This window comes from Biomphalaria glabrata, chromosome 12 (assembly GCF_947242115.1).
Source record: "Biomphalaria glabrata chromosome 12, xgBioGlab47.1, whole genome shotgun sequence".
Lineage (NCBI taxonomy): Eukaryota > Metazoa > Mollusca > Gastropoda > Planorbidae > Biomphalaria > Biomphalaria glabrata.
The window spans coordinates 30,371,774-30,395,010 of record NC_074722.1 but is presented as its reverse complement, the minus strand read 5'-3'; the positions used below and the strand labels follow the sequence as shown (position 1 = coordinate 30,395,010).

The window sequence follows — 23,237 nt, the reverse complement described above, 5'->3', positions numbered from 1 at the left end:
AAGATAGCTTTTCTTCTTTCTATTTGTCTATCTAGTCCATGCAGCTTGCACCTAACAAAATAGATCTAGATTTGATTCTAGCTTTATATAAAGTGCACGATGTTGAAGACAATTAGTATAGATCTAGATGATCTACCTCTTTACGATATATTTAGATGTAACGCATTTCAAAATATTCATTATTTTTGTAACTAACACTTTATGATCATTTTGTCAATGTTTATCAAATAATTTCAGGTCTCACTAAAATTTTAGAAACGTAAGAATAGTAATTTAAATAGCTTTTCTTTATATTTCAAAATCGGAGACGGTTCTAATCTTGTTTCCGGTTCCTACTAACAAACCAATCATTCTAAAGAATTTCGACTCTTGTGGGAAGATTTAAATGCATTGTAAACAGTAAAACAGGTAGGCCAAGCAGATCTTAATTTATCTTTCCATCCAAAAAAATGACAGTAATTAAGAGTGACAAAGAAACAAATAAAAAGTAGATTTGTTATTGAACTCATTCAGGTATACCGCTATTCAAAGTTAATCACAGTAGTTGACTTTTTTAGAGAATAATTGTCCGTAGCCGCCGCTAGCGTAGGCGAATGGAAGTTCGTCTTAAGACTTAATTTAATTTTAAGTTCACTAACTTAAGTGATAAGAGTCTTACCATTTGACTGCATTGATTAATCATTAATGATTCATCTATCATCTTGATGATCATCTAGTAATAATCTAATCTTTTTATACAAATAAGAGTTTATTTATAGATCTATATTTCTAGATCTAATTGAGTAGTAATTGATCTATATTCTATATTATTATTATTCTATATAGATCTATCTATAAGTATAATAGGGAGTTCAGTGATAAAATAGTTATTTACTTATATGCAATGAAACCACTATAGCTAGATGGATAATTTTGAGATATAAATGACACAAAAAGAATTTTGAAAATCGGATAATTAGTTCAAAAGTTATAAATTTTTTAGTTAATTATTTTGACCTCTTCTTTGCCTTTGTATTTTACTTATTTGTTTGTCCCACTTTTGGTTGTCTTGTCTTACATTGTCACTTTGAATTATTTTTTTAATCTATATAGATCTAATTATTATTTAGCTTTTAAATATATATTTTAAGATACATTAAAATTAATATTCCTGTGATTTTTTAATGTTATTTAACTTTTAATTAACATTATGAAATAATATTTTAAGTGAGAAAATACGTTCAGCTGACATGGCATTCATTCATTTGACCCATTTATACAGCCGGTAAGCACAAGGTGATTGGCTGGGCCCAGTCACGTGACCTACTTTTGACATCGCGAATGACGCGTAGGGAAAAAAAAAGAGGGCTGCGCGAGTGATTTGATTGGACCAAAATAAAAAATTACTTTCAATCAAAAGCCGCTGGAATTGTCAATACTTACAAAAAAACTAATTACACACATAGAATCGGCAAGTGATGAGCTTTAAAACGATGTTTGAAATTTTCTTAAGGGTCAACAGAATACGAAGATATTAAAAAGAGAAAACTTCAACCTGCAACAGTTTCGTACACACTTAAGCTATCTTAATATTTCAAACAGTAATGGAAACGTCATCCATTTCTGCGTACAACGGTGTATCACATGACTATATACGACTTATATTTACAAGAGGCTTTTAAAAAGAAAATGGGATACCCTAACCTCGTTTCGCGGCGAAGTGGGACAAAAAAAATATGGACGATTTTTCAGGCGGACTGAACGGCCTATCTATAAGATTAATAACTAATAAGATAAACTAGACTACTAAACTAGAGTCTAGACCCGGGGTCGGCAACCTGCGGCTCGCGAGCCACATGCAGCTCTTTGGATGTGAAGCTGCGGCTCTTTAGTTCCATACACAAATATTATATATTTTATCAAAACATTTTTTTTAAAGTTCTGAATCTTGTAATGAAGATTAGGCACCGATTCTATCTCTCAGCCACTTGTACTCTTCTTTCACCACACCCCTTCCCCACTACACGCGTCGTCACTGTTGTCAGTCCGCCGGAAGCTCTCGAATGGCGCAGTCGTCGGATGTTTCTATGTAGGTTTTAATTCACTTTGACGCAAGACAAATTGGCATCTTAACCACGTGCTTTGACTGTGACACATATTTTGTTGTTATAGTACCATGTAGTTTGTTTTGTTTGCAAATGAGTTAGAAGCGAATTATTTTCTCAAAGTTAGAAGCAATCTACAAGTAATGCCATTCTGGCAAGCTTTGAAGCACCACTAGAAATCGCACAAAAGGAAAACCTTTTACGATGATGAGTATGTCAAAAACTGCTTCCTACATGCATCTGAAGAATTGTTTCATGTTTAAAAAAAACAAAAACAAGAAATATTGAAAAAAAAAATCAAAGATTTGCCACTATCCGCTGAAACAGTATAAGACAGTATAGCCAAAATGTCTTCAAATGTAATATATTTGCAGGTGGAAGATATTCAACTTTTTTTCTGCCTTATCACTTGCTATAAATTAGTCTTGGGACTTAAAAAACGGCACAAGTTGCCCATTTTTTCAGGTATATGTCTTCCCAAGGTCTAAAAGGAACTTCTAGGATTGCTACAGCTTTCGTGACAAACTAGAGGGGAAGATGCAAAAAGATCTTGAAGACAAAACGATTGATTTAAATAAATCATTTAAATATCATGTGACAGAATATGACAGGAAAAAATAAAAGAGAGCCAACGATTCGTCGGAGCAAAATAAACCACGAAATTCTTACGTTTCATTGAACAATGAACACCAAGAAGCGCTTTGTGCCCAAAACGATTCCAAGCTAAATAGATGAGGTCATGAATTTGGTAATCAAGATTGTTAACAGCATCTTCTCAAAATGCACTCTACCACTTAAACAAAATGGAGACTCAGTATTCCGACCTCCATCTTCCCAATAAAAAGCTATGACTTTCCAAAGGTATAGTGATGAAACGTTTTGCTTTGTGCTTGAACGAAATAACTACATTTCTACATGAAAAAGGCATTTATCACACCGAATTAGAGAACGACAAATAGTTGCAAAAATTTTACTTTATGATCGATATAACAGAGAAATTAAATGAGCTGAATCTAAAACTGCAACGAAAGGAATATTGGTTTGTTTTGAAGACAAATTTATTATTTTTCCAGAAGATATTCAGAGCGGTCAATTACTTCATTTTGAATGTCTAAAGCAGTATCGCGATAAAATCAGTACAACTTTTGACCCGAATTACTTCAGCGCAGTTATAAAAAAATCAAAGAAGAATTTCTTGACAAATTTGAGCAGTTCGAAACCAACAAAACTATTCGAACATTCCTAGTACACAATCTCAACAGTTGGAGGTCCAGAAAAGTAAGTATGTAACGCAACAAAAGTGGACAACTTTAAGGAATGCCGCTATTTGATTCGGCGCACAGAATAATCTTCCAGATTGCTACAGTGAGTTGAAGAAGTTGGCATTTGGAGTGCTGACTATATATCGATCGACATATTCGTGCGAGCAAGCGTTCTCTTGCATGAATATAATTAAAAGTAATGTAAGAAGCCTACCAACAATATATATTATCTAATTTGTTTTGAAAAACATTACTAATATATTTTTAAAAATCATTGGTGAGAACTATTCATAGTTGGCAAGAAAAAACTTTGCGGCTCTTTAAAAACTTCGAAATTTTGTAAATTGTAATTTTTGGCTCTTCCGACTCAAAAGGTTGCCGACCCCTGGTCTAGACTCTAGATGGTAAAACTGTCATTAAAACTTACTAAAATTAATTAAACTAACTTTACCATTCAAAACCATCTCTCCCAGACCGTCTCAGTCTCTGTGAGTCTGTTATTTCATGAGTTTACTTGTGCAGTTTAAACTAAATTTAAATTTAAGCTATTATTTTCTATTTAGTCAATTTAGAGTTTAGTCAATATCACACTACAGTGGATCCCTGGACACATTGGCATCATGGGAAATGAAAAGGCAGATAAGCTATCAAAGGCAGGTTCATCTATGGAACAACCAGATAGATCTGTTAACTACCTCACCCTAAGGTCAATGTTAGTCAACAATCACAAAGAGGAGTGGCTCAACCAATGGGCATCAGGAAACACAGGCAGAGCCATGTACAAAGAAATGACTACGCCTAACAAACTGGACAGTATTAACTTCCTCCCCCGCAAAGAACAATCTACAATTTTCCAACTAAGAACAGGACACACACCACTATTAAATTACCACCTGAACAAAATAAACTCCACACAACTCCCCCTTTGCAGACACTGCGCCCATCCCTTTGAAACCGTAAACCATATCCTTTTGAATGCCCCTTCCTAATCCACCTTAGGCAGACCCTACCTCCACTACAGCCCAACATAACCAACATCCTGTACGGCAGTGCTGAACAACTGAAGAAAACAGCACACTTTTTTTCCTTGGCACAGTCTGCAAAAGAGCTCAGCAGCAATTAAGCTGGCAAGAAGAAGAACTATTTTGCAACACATCACTAATGCCAATGCACCACAAATGTAAAGACAATCTAAAGTGATATATGCTACTAAAACTAAAGCAAAAAATATGTTAAAACAATTAACAAACAAACACAGTGATAGGCACAACCCCTGTTTTTTTTTTATTGTTTTTTTATTTGGGTCAACTAGACCTATATAGTAGGCTACAGTACACAGTATAGGTAAAACCTGTGTCTAATGGCCTGTTTGTGGTGTCAGTTATAAGCAGAGAAGGGACCAATTAAGAGTGGGAAAAGTAACACTAATCTGTCGGTCTTGAGTTGGTTTAAAAAGAAATTGAAATTAAAAGATAATTGAAGATAATATTATTTTTAAATATAATAACAAAGTGTTTGTTAGTGGACAGAGCGGGGAATGGTGTTCGTTGATGTTTGCGTTGGACCTCATTGACCTGACCCTTTTCAACATCATATTTTATAATAACTGTGGCGTAACAAAACAATATATCTATTTTTATTCACAAATGGATGACAAGTTTATGACGTTTCCAGTTTTTGGTAGGAGTAACCATTACAGAGCTATTAACATTCAAACTTAAAAATTGCGTTGGCAGTGCTTAACTTGTTTGAAAAATGAAAATTACCATGCATCCTCTGTTTGGGACCCCTCAACTCAAGAAAATATAATTTATGATAAACTAGACTACAGTGTATCTGAAATCCATTAGACTAGATCTTTAAATTTTTTTTAGATCTAGATTTTGTTAACTGTTTGGTTTGGATTGACGTAAGTCACATATATAGATTAGAATTCCAGATATATAGAGATCAATCTTTTTTTTTTTCATTGTTACAGATATAAAGATCTATATCTTTGCCAAGATGGAAATATACACAGATAAGGAAAACGAGAGTGTAGATTTTCATCAGGTAATGAAAATATTGTTATATGCTGCATTGCTCAATTTATTGTAAACTCTGCATTACATGATCAATTGTCAGTATTATATATATTTACTTATTGAATTCTTTTCTAATAAGACTGTAAAACAGGTAGCTAGCACAGTTCCAGCATCTTTTCCTAGAACTCCATTGTTAGATGTGAAGAACAAGAGTTCCAGAGTGAGTTTGGTGCCGAGAAATTCCAATGAAAAGTAAGCGCTATCCTTAACTCTTTGGCTCCGCACCAACGCACAGGGCGTTGATTTTAAAAAAGGGGGAAAAAGTCGGACCAACGCTGGGGGCATCAGCTATTTCAAATTTATTTTTTTCGTTTCCATTTCTCCAATTCTTGTTTTTTATTGCTTAATTGTTTATCTAGAATAGTTTCCCTTTGCTAAACATCCGGAATTTCCTTCATTTAACGTGTTTTTATTTTGTACGAAGTTTGTAAAGAGATGACATTTATTTTTTCTGTGTGCGTGTTTTTTTTTTAACATGTAGCTTCAACCAAGGCCATATAAACTTTGTAGATCTAAATATTTCTTTGATAAAGAAGTATAAGAATTCAGATGACAGTGGTTTTGTTTCATCTGATGGTGATATTGATAAATCTAATTATATAGATCTAGATCTAGTAAATTAATTTATAGGTCTAGACCTAGGCCTAGGTCTAGTAATGATGAAGTTTATCAGCTGATGAAGCAGCTCCACCCCCAGCTAATGTTCAATGTAGATCTAGAACTAGTTTAGCTGTCTCTACATTATCTAGATCTAAATCTAATCAGATAGATGTATATCTCTAGATCTATCATCTAGGCACTGAAACAGAACAATTTCAGATTTATTCCACCAAGAAATAGGGTTGTCAACCTAGACTTAGTCAGCACTGCATCTATTGAGATGGAATGTTTTTTTCATTGACAATCACATTGTTGATAGTCTTGTTAGCAAAATAAATAGCTATTCTGACCATAGGATTAAATGGAACACCCCTGCTAGAATAAGATCCATTTTCAGAGAATGGAGACCTATAACTATAAAGAAAGACTGAGTATGTAAACACTTTGGGTCAGGGAGAACGGTTTATGTTTGCGCTGGATGGGAGTCGAACCCACACATTCATATTGACTGCTTCCATGAATATCACAACTAGAAGGAATATTTATATACTAAGTACATGAAGAACTTTAGAAGAAAATACTATAAATATATATATATATGCTGTACAGTTGGACTAGTTTTAGGGTAAAAGTGTTTTGTTCCAAGCATGTTGCTTTTTTTATGGGCTTTTTCGTTAAAGTAGTGACATTGGATTATTAGTTCCAGTTTATTATTTTTTGCATCTATTGCTGTTTCTTCTGTGGTGTTCTGTAAACAAATGGATAAAAATGAGAAAAAAAGCTATTTCAATTCAATTTGAACAATAAATTTCTTTAAACATGCACTTGGATGGATATTTTCAATGTCAGTTGGTGAGTTTTTCATTTTTAATTTTTATATTCAAAACCCAAAATTACAAAAACAACATAATTTGCAAACTAGAAAACATAAGAAATGGAAAGAGCATCCATTTCTCTTTAATTCTATATCAAGTTTATTATTTTCCAATAATAAATAAAAAAGTTATACAAGTTATATCGAAGCAAAGTAGCGCACTCTGAAATCGCGGAAAAATTAATTCCGTCCAAAAGTGGCAAATAATTCCGAATTAATTCCGGAGCCAAAGAGTTAAAACACAATTTTACATTTACCTTTCAGTTCTAAAGGAATCTAGTTTCTAAATACAACCAATGCTTGTATTATTAGACTCATTCAGTACCAGTTTATTTCAAGACATCAAGTGCACTGTTAGATTGATTTAAAGATGTACTTCAAAAGGCTTGCAACATAGGTTTATTTTACTGTGAATGCAGCGTATTGTTATAAGTATAATTTCTACCAGCTTATAGTCTGTTCAGTTGCTAAGCTTAAAATCTTCAATTGAAAATTACTTGTGTCATTCCTAGTTGTGAAGCTTTGACCTACTTGACTACTTCTACACCAGGAAGAAAACAGAACCAGACATACAAAAGAAGGGTAAGATTTTTAGTGGAAACTTCTTTTGTCTCCATGCTTAGGGTTGTAAATTAAAAAGTTTTTTTTTTTTTTTTAATTCTTTTTTAGTATTTGAATTTCAATTTTTTTTTCTATATCTTTAGGTCAGGTCCTGTATTTCTGCTTTTCAGTTTCCAGTTTCTAGTGAAAATGACACTTTCCCAGTAAAAGATTTGTCAATCATGCCTGAAGAAGAACTTGAGGATGTTATAAATTTGGGTTCCACACATAGCCCGAAAAAGTCAGCAAAGGTAACTGACCCTGCAGTGCAGAAAGAAACAGAAGTCTCAGATCAGACCGGTGACTTTTCACCTTTCAGAGTTTGGAATATCAACACAGTAAAACTTGAAGTTTCTGACTTTGCAACTGAACAGACAAGTGATGGGTCCCAATTAAATTGTGAAGAACTACAGGCTGTTCAGCTAGATGTTTCCAGCAGATTGGACAGTGCAGAAGTAAGCATCACTACTCTAACAAATAAACATGAGCTTAACTGTGCTGTCAGGTTGGATACAATGTCTATTGTTGAAGACATTAACACGGTTTGTTATCGATTTTTACGAATAATGAGAAATAAGTTAGATAACAAAAAGCCCTAACTTCTTTGACAAATATATAGATATATTTACATCTCACAAAAACTACAGAAATGGTTTTCTAAGGATCTGCAATTTATTGGGCAGTAAGTGTTTGAATATATATATTTTTAAAAATTAATGGACCATTTATTCTTTTTTGAAAAAGATATATTAGATTTTAATAAATTCCTTAATTGTGTATTACTTGCACCTTGAAAAACCTGCTTGTTTTCTAGCTATTAAATGTAGTAATATATATACAAATGATTAATGTTAATTTAATTTTATATATTTTTTTTGTTAAAGCTTTGTACACAAGATATTGATGCTTGCCATGCTGAAATAAGTGACCACACATACAGTTCAAAGGAAGTGTCCCATGCTCAGGCTTCTTTATGTGAACACTATTGTCAGCTGGCTTTTACTGAGCCAGTATCAGTTCCTCTTGATCTTCAGATCCACATTGAGATACCCAATGATGACATTCACTTTTCAGAACAGAGCCTGAGTCCTCAACCTGTCCAACATTGCTTGTGTGTGACCCCAGAGCAGGTCAACTCACCGGTTCTCAATGAAAGCTTGACCAGTCTGGACATGAACAAAGTAGAAGCTGAACTGATGGAATTAATGCTGGATGCTTCTCATGCCCTCTCTGAGAACTTGTCGGACTCGGCTGTCAACGATTTACTTGGCATTGGCTCATCTCCACAAGCTGGAAGGAATAGTAACTTACATAACTCTGCTAATGATTCACATAGTTCTCCTGAGTCAAATGAGACTGTTGACATCCTCAGTAACATTTCTGTTCGATTCACACCAGCAAGAAGTGAGTGGCATTGCAATGAGATGGCTATGTCAACTCCTTCAGGAGGAACAGATGAATCAGAAAGAGAATTGGCATCTTTTTTTGCAAAGTCGTGGTCTTCTACCAAAAGCAACTCTTTAAATTTCTTACCTACTAACAGTGATGTTGCTGAGACCAGCTGGGAGAAAGCCATTGATGACAGTCTAGACTTAATTGGAAAGAACAATTTTTATGCCACATCTAGGGGAAACATACCTTGTTTTAATATGCTTGATTCATCTCCCCATGACGGAGCCTTTTGGAATACTCAATATGAAATCCCCAATCCCCTAAATTCTTTAACAGAGACTGTTTGTTCCTCAAAGGATACGAATTTAAGTCTCCAACAAAACAAAGGCGGTCAGGAGGAGATCATGTGCACATTATTTGGATTAGATAATCTTCAACAAAAAAGTCATGAAGTGTTCCAACCTATTTCTGAGGATATGCCTAAATATTCTGGTGAATCATCAGTAACACAAATTATGATCCATCCAGTGACAGAACAAACCACCAACTCTATTGCTTTGACTCAGGATCCCAGTAATGTAACCGAATTGTCATTGGTTGAACATTCCTTGGCAACAGGGAACCTTGAAACTGTGGATGTCTCCTCTCTCTCAGATGGTGCTGGTGTGACAAACCAAAGTGTAATGGCTGTCCCAGCAGTAACCAATAAATCTATGATCACTGACCCATATGCTGCGACAGAGAAGCTGGAAACTGCCGATGTCACCATTCTCTCAGATAATGCTAGTGTGACAAACCAAAGTGTAATGGCTGTCCCAGCAGTAACCAATACATCTATGATCACTGACCCATGTGCTGCAACAGAGAAGCTTGAAACTGCTGATGTCTCCATTCTGACTGATGACAATGTAGTCATTAACCAAAGTATCATGGCAGTTCCGACTCTAGCTAGTACATCAATGATCACTGATTCTTGTCATGCGCTGGACATCTCACAGAACACAGAGTGTGTTTCCACCTTAGACCACAGCATCATGGCAGTACCTGACATCCTTAACAAACAAACAATGACGGAGAAAAACTCCACTAAGGATGCAGAGTCGACAATGACTCCATTTAAACCAACTAAGCTGGGCAAAAGGTAATTGCATATTAATAATAGTAGTTTTCCAGTAGTGTGGCTATGTGGCAAATTAGAAACATTTTTGCCTAATACTGATGTTAAATGTTATCTTTTATTTTGTGATATGCTTTTTGAAAAACTTTCTCAAATTCCTTACTATTGAAAATCATATTATAGTAATGAATAATTCAGTATAAGATCTTAAACTGCAATTTACAAAAGAAAAAAAAATCTGTCTCAAAAAAATAAAAAATAAAAAAGTTGAACATTGCAATCACAGATATAACACAGATGCACTTAATTTTTTTTCTTATGAGGATTACAGAATATTTTTGGGGAATAAACCTATTTTATTTAATGCATTTTGATAATTTCTCTGCTATAGCATAGTACTTCTCTATATACAAATGTTTTAGAATGTAAAGACCGTCCCATCTAGAAAATGAGAACATTTGCATATTTTGTATTGTATAGAACCAACCAGAGGCAGATAAAGCTACTTTAATAACTTGTTTTGCTTCCAGGCTAACCACTGAAGATGTCAGGCGGCAGCATCCAAGGACAATCGCCAACCAGCTGGAGGCCACCAATGCAGCTAACCAGAGGCTTGAGAAAGAGGTGATAGCATCTCTGAAAGAAAGAGATAATCTTAAAGTAGCACTCAAGGAGGCTCAAATGAAGCTCACCACAACAGAGAAAACTCTGGAGACAGAGAAAGTCAGTCAGGAGAAACACATCAGAATGTTGGAGGTAACGAGTTGGTTTTTGATTTTAATTTTCAGCAGCTACAAAGTTTTTTAGCCATTTTTTTTTTCTATCTAATTAATATTGAGATTAATAATAAAAAAAAATCTATCAAATTTGTTTTAAAATAGTTTCTAAATACTTAGGCAAAAAATAAAGGTGATAGGATTTTGTGCAGCATAAACTGAGTACTTGTTTGCCAACTTGCTAAAAAATTATGAGTCATGTGACTTGTGTGGCATTAAAACTCCTAGGTTGCCACATTGACATTCTGCTATCAAAATCCATTCAGTTGGAATTTTTCATTTGAAATTAAAGTGAAACTTACTTCACAAGTGCATATTTGGCTTGAAGATAACTCTTACAGGTACATCTTTCACCACATTTCCACAGTTGAAACTGGACCTGAGAAAACTAAACATGCTTTAGAAGTATGGAGATGCACTAAACAAAACAAAAATAATAGTTTCACATTTTCAGGAGCTGCATGAAGAAGCTTTACAAAGCCTCCAGCAATGCCTACATGAAAAACAAAGTAATATTTACAACTTGGAGCATGACCTGAACTTGCTTCAACAAAAATGTCAAGTAGCCAAGGAAAGCTTAAAGTCTGTTGAGGCAGAAGCAAGGCTCAAACTAGAACAGTTAGAGAATGCCCAGCGAAAAGCTGAGATGGATTTTAATGACCAGGTTTGAAACTCTCTCCTTCTTAATTAGGACAGAACAATCAGTTGCTGCTCTTTTCTTGAACTTTCAAGAAACATATATACTCTTTGCAACATGTTTTAACATTGTAATTTCCATGTTAACTCCAAAAGACCTAATTACAATGTGTTATTTTTATAAACAGTAAACCTTAGATGTGATATGTAAATATAATAAAAAGCTTGATATTGGATATATATATATAATATAATTCATCATAACAGTAAGGTGGTCTAGGTGAAATCTGGGTTTGAAATCAAAACATTTAATTGAGTTATGAGTTTGGGGTGGGAGGCTTAGGGTTTTAGATTTTTTTTTCCCAGATTCAGCTAATACCAAACTGTTGTGTTTTTTTTTTTACTTACTAGCTGGAGAAGCTGAAAACCCATTATAATGAGAGTAATTATAAGCGTCAGTTTCAAGCTTCACTGCAAGCTATGGAGGAGATCAAAATAGAGAGAGATGAGCTGCTTGGCTTGACAAGTGACCTACAAGATTCATTTCTTCTGCAGGTAAGTTTCTTGTAACATTGTTTATTAATATATTTTGAGTCAAATTAGTTCACTTCTGGTATAGAGGGCAAAGCTTATTGGTAGAAATGCTGTGCCCTGTGAGATCTATCTTGAATGAATGTATTGATGAATGTATGCTTAGGTTAGTCCTTTCAGTGATCTCAAAGGAGGATGGTACTTTCCTGAAGTTATTTTACCAGCTCATCAGAAAGTGGCATATTTAGTATAAAATTATACAACATAACACTATGTAAAGTAAAGATACAAAAATTAAAAACTGGGAATCATGAGGCTGAGTCATGTTAATAGTTTTTAGACCAAAATGTATATCCTGATCTTTAAATATACAACAGTTATCAAGATTTAGTTACTAAGAATCCATTAGTAACACTCTGTAGGCCTCTAGACATGAAGCAATTATACTTCAGCTAGTAAATAAGATAATAGCCACTTCAGTTTTTATTTCTGTTGTTTCATACCCAACAGGTTCAGTTTAAAGAAACTTTGGATAAACTGTCCTCCAAGGTTTTGTCATCTACAAAACTACGAATCAAAGAGCACGCTTGTTTAGTAACAGAGGTAACCTAGATAAATAATTAGCTTAAATATATTTTAAGTCACTTTTAAAAAAAATTCTGAATGCTGAAGCTCTGGAACTTTTGTATTGCATAATATGTATTTGTTAATATATAAGTTGTCTTAAAGATACCAAAATTATGACTCACTGTACTATGACTCCAACTCTAACTCTTAACTTGTCCCTCTGATACTGAGCCCTAACCAATTCCACAATACTAAAATAAATTAATAAATCTAGTCAAGCCAACCCTGAACCCCTCTCCATCAACAGTACTGACTCCTCCATTTCTAAACTGTGATTCACACACGCTATCTAATAAAGCTTCAAACTTTAAATCATTTCTAAACTGTGATTCACACATGCTATCTAATAAAGCTTCAAACTTTAAAAAAAAAAAAAAAACTCCCTAAATTTAGTTGTTTTTTTCCCTCAATGTTTGTTAACTACAGCTAAAAGAAACCAAGAGAAAGTATAGTGAGGTAGATAAAGAGAACAAGAAGCTTCACTTTGAGTTGGCAAACATGGACAGTTTATTGAACAGGAATCACAATTGTTTGGCTGAGGTCAGTGCACACCACATTTGCTTGTTGTTTTTTTTCTGTTATTTATCAAGAAATCCATTATAAACTGGGTAGTCTGGCTGTAGCTTTGCTAAAAAAAAAAGACGTCAGGCTAACTAACCTGACTTCTCTTATAAAAACAAAAGATTAGCTTTAAAATAGGCCAAGAAAACAGTCAATTAGGAATCTAAAGTGAAATCTGAATGTAGGAATGTAACTAAATAAAGTTCTTCTCGTCTACTAGTTATGAAGGAAATATAGTTTCATTCGCATCATTTATTTACAATGAGTGAGCTTAAATACAAATAACCTTTTGACCTTTGTCAAACCTGTGTTTGTATATTTGGTTTTTAGATGGAAACTCTGTACTGCAAAGAGCAAGAGGCCCTCAAAGAGTCTCGGAAACTTAATGACCAATATACAGATGAGTTGTCCATAGCTATGGAAGGTAATATAGACCTTATCTTTGGCGATATATGTAGCCTAATACATTTTCCCTTTAAAAATTGTAATGAAAATATTTGTTCTTTCTATTGTCTATTGGAATAACCCTTTGTAACTTTGCTGTTCAAAGCCCTGGAAGATGCTACCCATGCCAAGGAGTCTCTCACACAGCAACTGTTGAAGTTGGAAACACAGGAGAAAATGGCCAACCACTTACTTGATGCCAGAGAGAAAAGGATCAAAGAGCTGGAGCAAGAACTAATGGAAACAAAGCAATTGTATGGCAATTTTGAACTCCATGTTAGCTTGTCTAAATGTTTTAGCTTATTAGTTCTAGCTTATCTGAATGTTTTAGCTTATTAGTTTTAGCTTATCTGAATGTTTTAGCTTATATTATTAGTTTTCTGTGTTTAAAACAAATGAACATTAGCTTTGTTACAGCAATCAATCGTAGTTCTTATAACACAATTTGTATTTCCTGATTACACCTTAATAATACTAATTGTTTTTTTTTTTTTTTTTTTTCTTTGTTTTGTGCAGACTTGATGTCACCACTCAAAGTAAATCCAAGAAAGAAGAAGAGTTTGCAACTGTCAAATCAAAGTAAGTACCAACAATTGTTAAGGTGATGGTGGTGCACATCGAATTAAAACCCTAACAATTAAGTGTATGCAGAAATATTCTCTAGATGATAGAACAATGAATTCAATGAAATAGAAAAACAATAGACATTCAAAAATAAATAAGACAGCCAAGTGTCATGCTTGCATGCCCATTCAGTCAGCTGTAAGTTGTAGTACTAAGACATTCATTCAATCTACATTACTTCTGTCTGTTCTACTTTGTTTCTTTAATAGGAATTCTTTTGTTATTCAAGAGTAAAAAATGCTGTCTCATATTATCATTGTGGATTTCTGTGAGGTATCTATTCCATGTGTTGCTGCTCTCACCTTAGCCTGTCCTTTAGTCTTTTGGACCATTGTGGCACCACACATGATCTGTTGACCATCTCTCTCCTTTCTTCTCTTGTCTTTTGCCAGGATTATCTCTTTCGTTGACATGCCTTGATGTTGCCTTCTTTTGTCTGCTTCTTCTTTTCCAAGGAGCTATTCCATGCAGAAAGGTTTTTGTGATCCCTATGTATCTTGTGATATGGGCCTACAGTCTTAGCTTTCATTTCAGAGGGTCATTGTGGGGCCTGATTGCTGTTCTATTAAGTCTATAATAATAATCAAATAATGATAGGACTGTATAGAATTTGGTCCTTGATGTTTAGAGAGAGAGTGGTCCTTGAGGGACTGCGGGCACAACATGGCCTAAATTGTGCCGATGTGCCTAAAATCAATATCAAATCAAATCATAATAATCAAATCTTAAATAAGAAAGTCACATTAGCTTTGAGTTGTATGTGGCTTTTTTGTTTTTAATTATACTGTAGCATACTCTTCATAAAGTCAGTCTTTTATTTGTTTTGGTATAGTTACAAAGTAATGATAACATCATATACATTTTACATCTATAATTTAGTGCGGTGTGTAAGTGTGTCAAACTTAGTGTGGTATGTTAGAGTGTCAAACTTAGCGCAGTGTGTTTGTGTGTCTATTGAAACAAAAAACTAATGGTTGCTAAAATGTTGCAGACTGGAGCGGTACATAGCTGACCTCCAGCACACTCTGGACAAATGGGAGGTGGAGAGAGAAGTCCTGGAACAGGAGCTGTACGAATGCAGAGAGACCATGTTTACTGACAAGATGAAGCTGGAAGATATAACCAAGGAGGTGGAAGTATTGCGACAGATAAAGGACACGAGCAAGGGTGACAAGGAAATGATCAGCGTAAGTCCTAGAATTTTAAAATCTATAATCTTTTAATTTCTTGCAAATTCACTTCACATATTTATTTTTAAAAATATTCCTACTGTACGTATTTTTAAAAAAATTAAATTTATTCCTTACACTATGTGGGGTCTTATATTTTCAGCTATAAGCACTCTAAGTAATTGCCAGCCAGCACTTTATTTTGTACAAGATGTGACAAATTTGATGATAAACACATTGTTTCTAATTAGGAAATGAAAACTAACATTCGACTGCTGGAGGAAGAGAAGCAGCTGTGCATGGAGGCCATCACTGAATACCGCAATAAGCTGGAGGATGAGGTTGAGTTGAACTCAAGCAACCAACAGTTGATTGAAGCCTTGAGAAGAAACAATGAAAAACTACAAGAGTCCTATAATCAGCTCATGTAAGTCTTGAAGCTTGTATGCAGATTTTCTGGTACAAGTCTTGTTAACTCATAAATAGGCCTAGACTTATTGGGTGTTCCGCAAAAAGAATATTCACCTATACCTGACTCTTAAGCTGTTGACCAACTCTCGTAAATTCAATTTATTTTTCTTATTCTGTAAGTGAATTTATAAAATGAGACCTTTCTGTTATTGTATATAGGGCAGTGCACTCAGGTGTAAATAATTTACCGTATTTTGCATGTACTATTGTGCTTAATTGTGCAAAGCTAGCTTAACTTTTGTTGACTCATTTTGTGAAAGGGGTGTACATGCAATAGTTATCCATAACCCTAAATTTTTGTTTCAGTTGACTGTGTTTTCACATCAGTGTTTGTAGTGGAGGCCACTCATAGATGTCATTGAGCTTGTTAGTTTTCTTGTTTTTTTTGTTTTAGTTTAAAAAAAAAAAATATTTCTTCAAAACTAGGTCAGAGATGCAACATGTTGAGGCCACACTTGCAGTCAGAAATTCTGATTTTCAGTCCAGCAGCTCAACTTTACTGGCTGTGGAAAACAGAATGAATTCTTTAGTGTTTGAACTGCAACAGAAGCTGGGTCAAGAGGTCAGTTCTTTCTTTGCTTTCTATACTCTGCTTTTCAACCCCATGGGGTCTTGCTGCGTGAGTGGTAAAGTATTTGCTTACAAACCCTGGATTCTTTCAGGAGTCAAAATATTTTTTAAAAATTCATTTATTACACTTGTTTGAATTGGAATGAATTGTCAATTCTAAGTGGGAACCGAATGATCAATTAAAACTGAGTTGATGAAAATAAACAAAATAGGAACAAGAAAGATAGAAACTTAACACAGACCTTATCAAATAGGATTATCACAATGGAAAAAGCCTTGCTGAGGCCTGTGGTAATCTTATGTCTGGGAAGTTAATGATATTGCAAGCTTTGAGAAACTGTTCGCCATGTTTTCACATCACACATACATTGAAGTCTGTAAATTGAAGTGTACTCAGTAACACATACATTTTCATTTAACTAAGATTATTATGTTTTTTATTTAGATTGGCTAAAATATTGAGTTTAAGAAATCCGTTTTCTGTTTAAGAAGTCCATTTTTTTAATCACTTCAGGTTAATTGTGATTCTGTCCAACAAAGAACTCTTGCTTTGTCTCCAAGGAGATCATTCCAAAGTCATGGGGACTCATTTGTAGCTCTGGTCTTAGCTCATGCTAGTCAGGCTACACCAGCCTTCACATCTGATAATCTGAACAGATCATCTGACATCTCTAGCAGTCATCACAAGCGCAGACAGACCAATGTACCCAACAGTGTTCTTCATCCTGATATAGGCAATGGCAGCTTTTCAGACTCACACAAGAATGTTCTTGACATGTCTGGGCTAGAGCTCTTCTCACCCAATTCCAAAAGTCCTGTGAAATCAAGCGCCAAGAAATCCCTAAAAGATGTTAGCATGACGCCAGCAGACAGTGGCTGCGTCTTGGTCCCAGGCTTTGCCAACATTAGAAGCATTCCATCAACCAGTGTCAGAGTTCTGGAGAGTAATTCAGCCAATAATACCTACTCCAGCCTCAGTGCATCTTCAAGGCTTCAACCAAACTCTACATCATCGGAGTACCAACCCTTACTAATGAAGGTTAGTCAAAATGTTAATAATATTGAGATAGTTTTAAAAAAAATTTTTTGAAAAGCACTAAGATTTCATTGTATTGAGAAGTAGTTGATTTAGGTTGCAAGAAGTTTGATACAGGAAACCTGCATTATATCTTTAAAATATACTCTCCACTAGTGCCTGTTTAATAATTCGTGACCTGGTCTGGTATGAAATGTATTCAGGGGATCCAAAATTACAGAATTTTCAACTGAGTAAAATCATCAAAGACGTACATTTTGAATGAAAATGTTAATAATTGTGCATCACTGTTATAAAATTAAGAATTTGTTAAATGCAATTACTTTTAATGACATTCTTTTGGGTACATATATACATACAGTGCTTTTTTTGTTTAAAAAAGAAGAAGAAAAAAAATAGGTGCGGTACTCAGTGACTATGTTAAAATACAAGAAAAGTAATAACTTTGTGCGTTTAGTCACAAAAAAAGCCCTGTATATATATATATATATATATATATATATATATATATAAAGTTTGAAAATATCAGGATGAAAATAGTTTGTTTTTTATCTTTTTTCTAGCACTAATATTCACAATGAATTTCTTTTTGTTTACTAGGCCCAAATTGTGGAGCGACTCTTTGACCAGATAGTGAAATCATTTACAATGGTAGCTAAGGCTTCAGAACTGACCATTGAAGATCTCCGATTTGACATGTAAGCATTAATCCATGCTTGTAGAAGAAATAATTTGTCTTTGAAACACCAGTTGTACATCCATATTTTTTCATTGAATAAGCTTTATTTAAGAAGAGATTTTGAAGATATTTGTGAATAAAGAGAGAGTTATACTTTGTAAAAAAAAAATATTTTGAGCTTCTATTCAAATTTGTGTTTCATTTGAGATTATGCATAGACTAGCATAGGATGTTTATGGAAGTATGTTATCTGACATCCTATGTACTTATCTTATTTCTTTAGGGAGATGCTATCCAAAAAACTTAAGAGTGTCAGTGGACGTGAATCAAAACTGGAATCTGATTTGTCAAAAAAAAATCACATGCTAGACATTGCTAATGAAAAGATCAAAGATCTGAGTGCCCAGATCCTTGGAATGAATGAGAACCTTCACAAATTTCAAGACCAGACTTATGAGATCTCGGTAATTAAAAATAAATATTTGCATTTAACAAATCTTTTAAACCACCAGCTGTGATTATTCTGTAAAGTCTTTTGTTTTGTATTTTTGTAAATTCACTTCCTTGGTTTCTTGAATACAAACATGACCTTTTACAATGTCATGACTTTTCAAGGTTTCTTTAATACTCATCCTTACTGTTTGGCTTTCTGAGCTTGTCTAGAAATTGGATTTGTCAGTCTAAAGATTGTATAACATTGTCAAAAAAAGATGTCATAGCTAAGAAAAATGTTTTTAAAAACGTGAAAAGTGACACGAATAATCAACCTCTTCAGCCAAGATAATCAGTTTATGAATTTAAATATGAGTTTAAAATTAAATATTGTCAATGTCAATTGTTTATTTAGACCAATATTGTCCTTAGCTTCAACTATGATTCATCATCTGCAATTTATTTTTTATGTTTTTTAAAGAAAGGATCATTATAAGACACTTTTATACATCTCCTACCATATCACTTCAATTGTGCAAAAACAAAAACATAGATAGATTGAAAAGTATATTTATACAATGGATTCAAATTAAATCATTGCAGAGGCTTGAAGAAGACAAAGCAGAGTTAAAACACAAAGTCCAAGATCTCAAAGGCCAAGTCTCTTTGCTGACAGATCAGCTTACGGAGGCAATCAAGAAACTCAGCTGTGGCTCTAGAAAAGATGGGGACGCTGCTCAGGAAATTTTATTACTAAAGAAAACAGTAAGTATTACTTTTCTTACTGAGCAGTAAAATGTCTGCATTAAATAGTACAGTAACCTGTGTAGTAAGATCAGCTCTTGCATCTTAAGATGTTTTTAAAATTTTCTTAAGGCCCTTTGTTTCTTGCACTGCCATACCCCATGATTTACACATTGCAACTATGCCCTCCTTCAGTCCAAGAAATAAGCCTGGGCATTAGCTATGGGCAGAACAGTGTTGCCCACACAGCATTCCCCCCCCCCCCCCTTTTCCATGCAATTAATTTGTAAAAAAAATAAGCAGCATATGACGATACTGTTTCAGCAGTGTCACAGATTCTGACGGGGTGTAGCAATGTGATTTGTTTTAGGATTAACTCCCACAGCATTCCCTTGTTTGGGTATTGCCTCAAGGCAGCAGGGGTTTGGATTCAGTTTTCCTTCTTGCATCAGTCATATATAGCGTAGCATTGGCATAGACATAGATGTGCTCTAATTCCCATCATTGTATGATACATCAGTTGTCCATCTTTCTTTCTGTTCAGTACTTACACTTCTGCTTCTCTTACAGAATCATGAACTGATGATGAAGCTTTTCAATGAGAGAGACAGACATCAGGAACTTGGTGAAAAGGCCATGAAGAGGGTAAAATAATAGCTTTTTTTTTTGTGTGTGTGTGTGCTTGTGGAGTCCCTTTAATATCAATTAACTCATTAGCTACTAAGCCCATACCTAAGCAGCATCTCGCTTAATACTAAGAAAAGGGAGGTAACTCCAAAACATCAATAGACTGACTTTACAAAATATATTTTAAAAACATAAAACAACATCTATCAATAACAGAAAATACTTCTAAAAAAAGAGAAAAGGATGACCTTTAAATTAAAATGATGTATAATTTGAATAGGTTTTACAAGATTAAAACAATAAAAACAACAGGTAAAGACGAAAATTTGTTCGAGTGCCTGATTTTTTGAAGACTGGTGGACACCCCCACCCCCCAATCAGATCTGTAATTTTTGGTAACCTTTAACATTTACCCAAAGACCAGTAATGTTTATAAGTAGGAATTTAGTAGGCCTATACAATAAACATTATGCATATATATAAAATCTGTATATGTCTTGAGTATTTACTGACTTTCACTGGGTACGGGTGAGGCCCTCTTAGTTGCCTGAACATGGCATCATGCTGATGTGGTTCTGCATGTGTCTCAGATTTCATTACTTCTAGCATAACAAAGTAAAAGTAATCAAATCATTGTCCAAGGTTGTGAGCACCCCCAACTAGATTTATTTCATCAAAAGTTTTCATGTGGTAAATAAAAACTGTTCAAAATATCAGTGAAAGAAGTTGAAGATTCATTGACGCTAGATCCAGAATAGTCTAGATCTAGGCTAGATGATAGATCTAATGTTTATTTACTCTCTCTCTGAATCAGACTAGATCTAAGTCTAAATGTAGCGCTAAATTCTAATGATCAATGTCTTGATCAATATCAAGTTCATTATTAGCTGTATTTAGTGTATTATTTGCGATAATGGGTCTAAAAATTGAAAGGTCATTGAGAAAATGGCCTGCACAGCTTAGGAAAATCGAAAAAAAAAATCAACAAACTTTGAAGGCCCATAGAAACTGAAGCGAAAGATGTAAAAACATCTGGGTTTTTTTAACGAAACGATCTATATTTCTACTTTTAAAAAAACCCAGCCAGCTCAAAATAACACCACGCGTCGTGCAGGAAAATGAGAGCTACGCAAGTTACGCTGTGTGTGTGCTGTGGCGGGCACATTAGTACTGAGGGGGTAAGGGCGCATTTGGTCGCATTAGTAGCTAATGAGTTAAACATCTATAAATAGCCCATCTTAAAATATTTTGATTTTCATGGCAGACTTTTATGTTTGTTTGTTTGTTTTACATGTTTCGTATGTTCCTTCAGAGTTGGAGATAGTTTACTTCCTATTCCAAACCTCCTGCAGGACGACGGGAATGGGAGCGGGCATGGTATGAACCTGGGCCATCGATAAATCCAAACGACAGTCCAGAGCGCAAACCACACAACCAGGCATCCGTGTTTTCTTAAATTTGTACTGTGCAAAAATTTTGTTTGACTTTTGTAGGATTATTTTGTCGATTTTAAACTGCAATGGTTGTTTCATATTGTTGGCAGATAAAAATTCTTGAATCTAATTGGAAAAAAGCAGAAAATGAAGTTGAGAGATTTGATGATCTTGTGGAGCAGATAAGACAGGTAAGACTTGCACTTTGAGTGTTGAGTTTGTTCGCAGTGCTCAATCTAAGTAAGAACATTAGCTCTGGAAGTGAATCCATCACTTTCTCATTCTGACTTCTGAGATGATGTTTCATTATCCATGCCTATTAGTATGCTCAGGGTTGGCTGGAGAAAATCTTTAAAGAACTGACATTTAACATTAAATGTTTTGGGATTGCTGCCCTACTGTCAACTATGCGGATTCTGCTGTATTGTACAAGTGTGCTAATGGACATTACTTGTTTTTTTTTTATAACCTTTATCTCCCTTCATTTTGACAAGATAAAATAGGTATTAGCTTGATATGTGTCATCCCTCTATTGCTTCTATGTTTCTAGTTTACGTTAATTTTTCTGCTAGTAAAGCATTGGCAATTTTGTGATGGGAGTTCTCTAGCAAAGCAGTTTCAAACAACTGTCATAAGGCCATCTAAGGACCCTATTCAAATTTAAATGTCTTAAATTCATAGTGTATGTGTAGGTTATTTAATAAAAAATTTATATGATTTCAACCTCCCAATTCCATGATCCTTTGAAAGCTGTTTAACGAATTCCATATTTGGTCCAGGCCTGCGTAGATAGCCACTGCCAGTCTACAGTGCCTGTAGTGTTACACATTGTCCGGCTGATTGATGGGAAAGTGGACTGCCTACAACCGAGGAAGGAATCTGGAGGATCTTAAAAAGAATTGAAACCAAATGTTCATGTTCTCAACTTTTGTATACTTTTAGTGTTGTTCATACCAAACTCATACAAATACTTGACAATGGCCTTCAACATTTAAAAAATTTTCTAACTCATATTAAAGTGCACTGTATGTTTTATAAGAAGAATCTATATAAATGTACATGGGTTGAATGAACAAGTTGTTGATATTATGTAAGGTTTCATTGAATGCTTCCAAAATAAAGTTGTTTGTATTTAACATTAACTTATTACTTTTACATTCTTTTTTTTTTCTATTGGTTACATTTGTACACAGTTTGAAAGTGCCTTTTGAAAGACTGATGGGTCACACCAGTAATGTATTATTTGACACATTAGTCACTCTAATCTAGCTCCAAATGAAAGCTTTCCGGAAAGTGAAATGGTCACCAAGTAGTTAGTACATCTAGTTGGGGATATAAAAAAAAAAGTTTCTCCAACTTCTTTGCCTATTTTGACAATACCTTGTATACATGTAATAGGTTTGGTTTTTATAAGTAAAGCCTACATGTAATGTGCTTTTCATGGTTTAGACATTAATGTTCATTTGTTATCTAATCATGTACATAGCAACCTTATTTTTTTTTCTTTCAAATTTTGTACTAAATTAAACAAATATTATCTCTTGATAGTCTCACTGTGGTCTGTATGTTTAGTGTCATCTTTGTTTTGTTATCTTGTTAGCATTATAAGCAGTGACATCATGTGACCCTTGACCTGATTTTACTTTGATTACACTAGATTGTGCCAAGGGAAAGAAAAACCTAGAGCCATTCAGCTTGGTCTATCAGGGCATTTCAAGAGAAGATTGTAGCCTCTTGAATAGAGTTTGAAGATGATTCACCAAATGTCTGGGGTGCAGTGTTTTGAAACTGTTTTAATGGAACTTTTGTGTATTATATTTTTCCTTTCAATGACCACTGTTTCTCTTTAATTATAGCAAGGTTT

General features: G+C 34.3%; 1 protein-coding gene across 2 annotated transcripts; it reads left to right on the top strand.

Moving 5' to 3' along the window:
* The first annotated feature begins 270 nt into the window (after positions 1 to 270).
* On the top strand, positions 271 to 22,916 carry LOC106051532 (early endosome antigen 1-like). 2 transcript variants are annotated; one of them, XM_056006078.1, is made up of 24 exons: positions 271 to 408; positions 5,325 to 5,398; positions 5,510 to 5,622; positions 7,417 to 7,486; positions 7,609 to 7,959; positions 8,389 to 10,037; positions 10,544 to 10,769; positions 11,244 to 11,453; positions 11,837 to 11,980; positions 12,467 to 12,559; positions 13,010 to 13,123; positions 13,475 to 13,568; positions 13,695 to 13,842; positions 14,105 to 14,167; positions 15,204 to 15,399; positions 15,633 to 15,808; positions 16,279 to 16,414; positions 16,937 to 17,461; positions 18,059 to 18,156; positions 18,421 to 18,601; positions 19,173 to 19,334; positions 19,884 to 19,958; positions 21,484 to 21,564; positions 22,153 to 22,916. In XM_056006078.1, exons 2-24 carry the CDS (start codon positions 5,351 to 5,353, stop codon positions 22,264 to 22,266), a joined length of 5,067 nt encoding a protein of 1,688 aa, XP_055862053.1. In that variant the 5' UTR covers positions 271 to 408; positions 5,325 to 5,350; the 3' UTR covers positions 22,267 to 22,916. The 2 variants fall into 2 exon arrangements, with proteins under 2 accessions (XP_055862053.1, XP_055862054.1); XM_056006079.1 differs by having other exon boundaries at positions 408 to 513.
* The last annotated feature ends 321 nt before the right edge of the window (positions 22,917 to 23,237 follow it).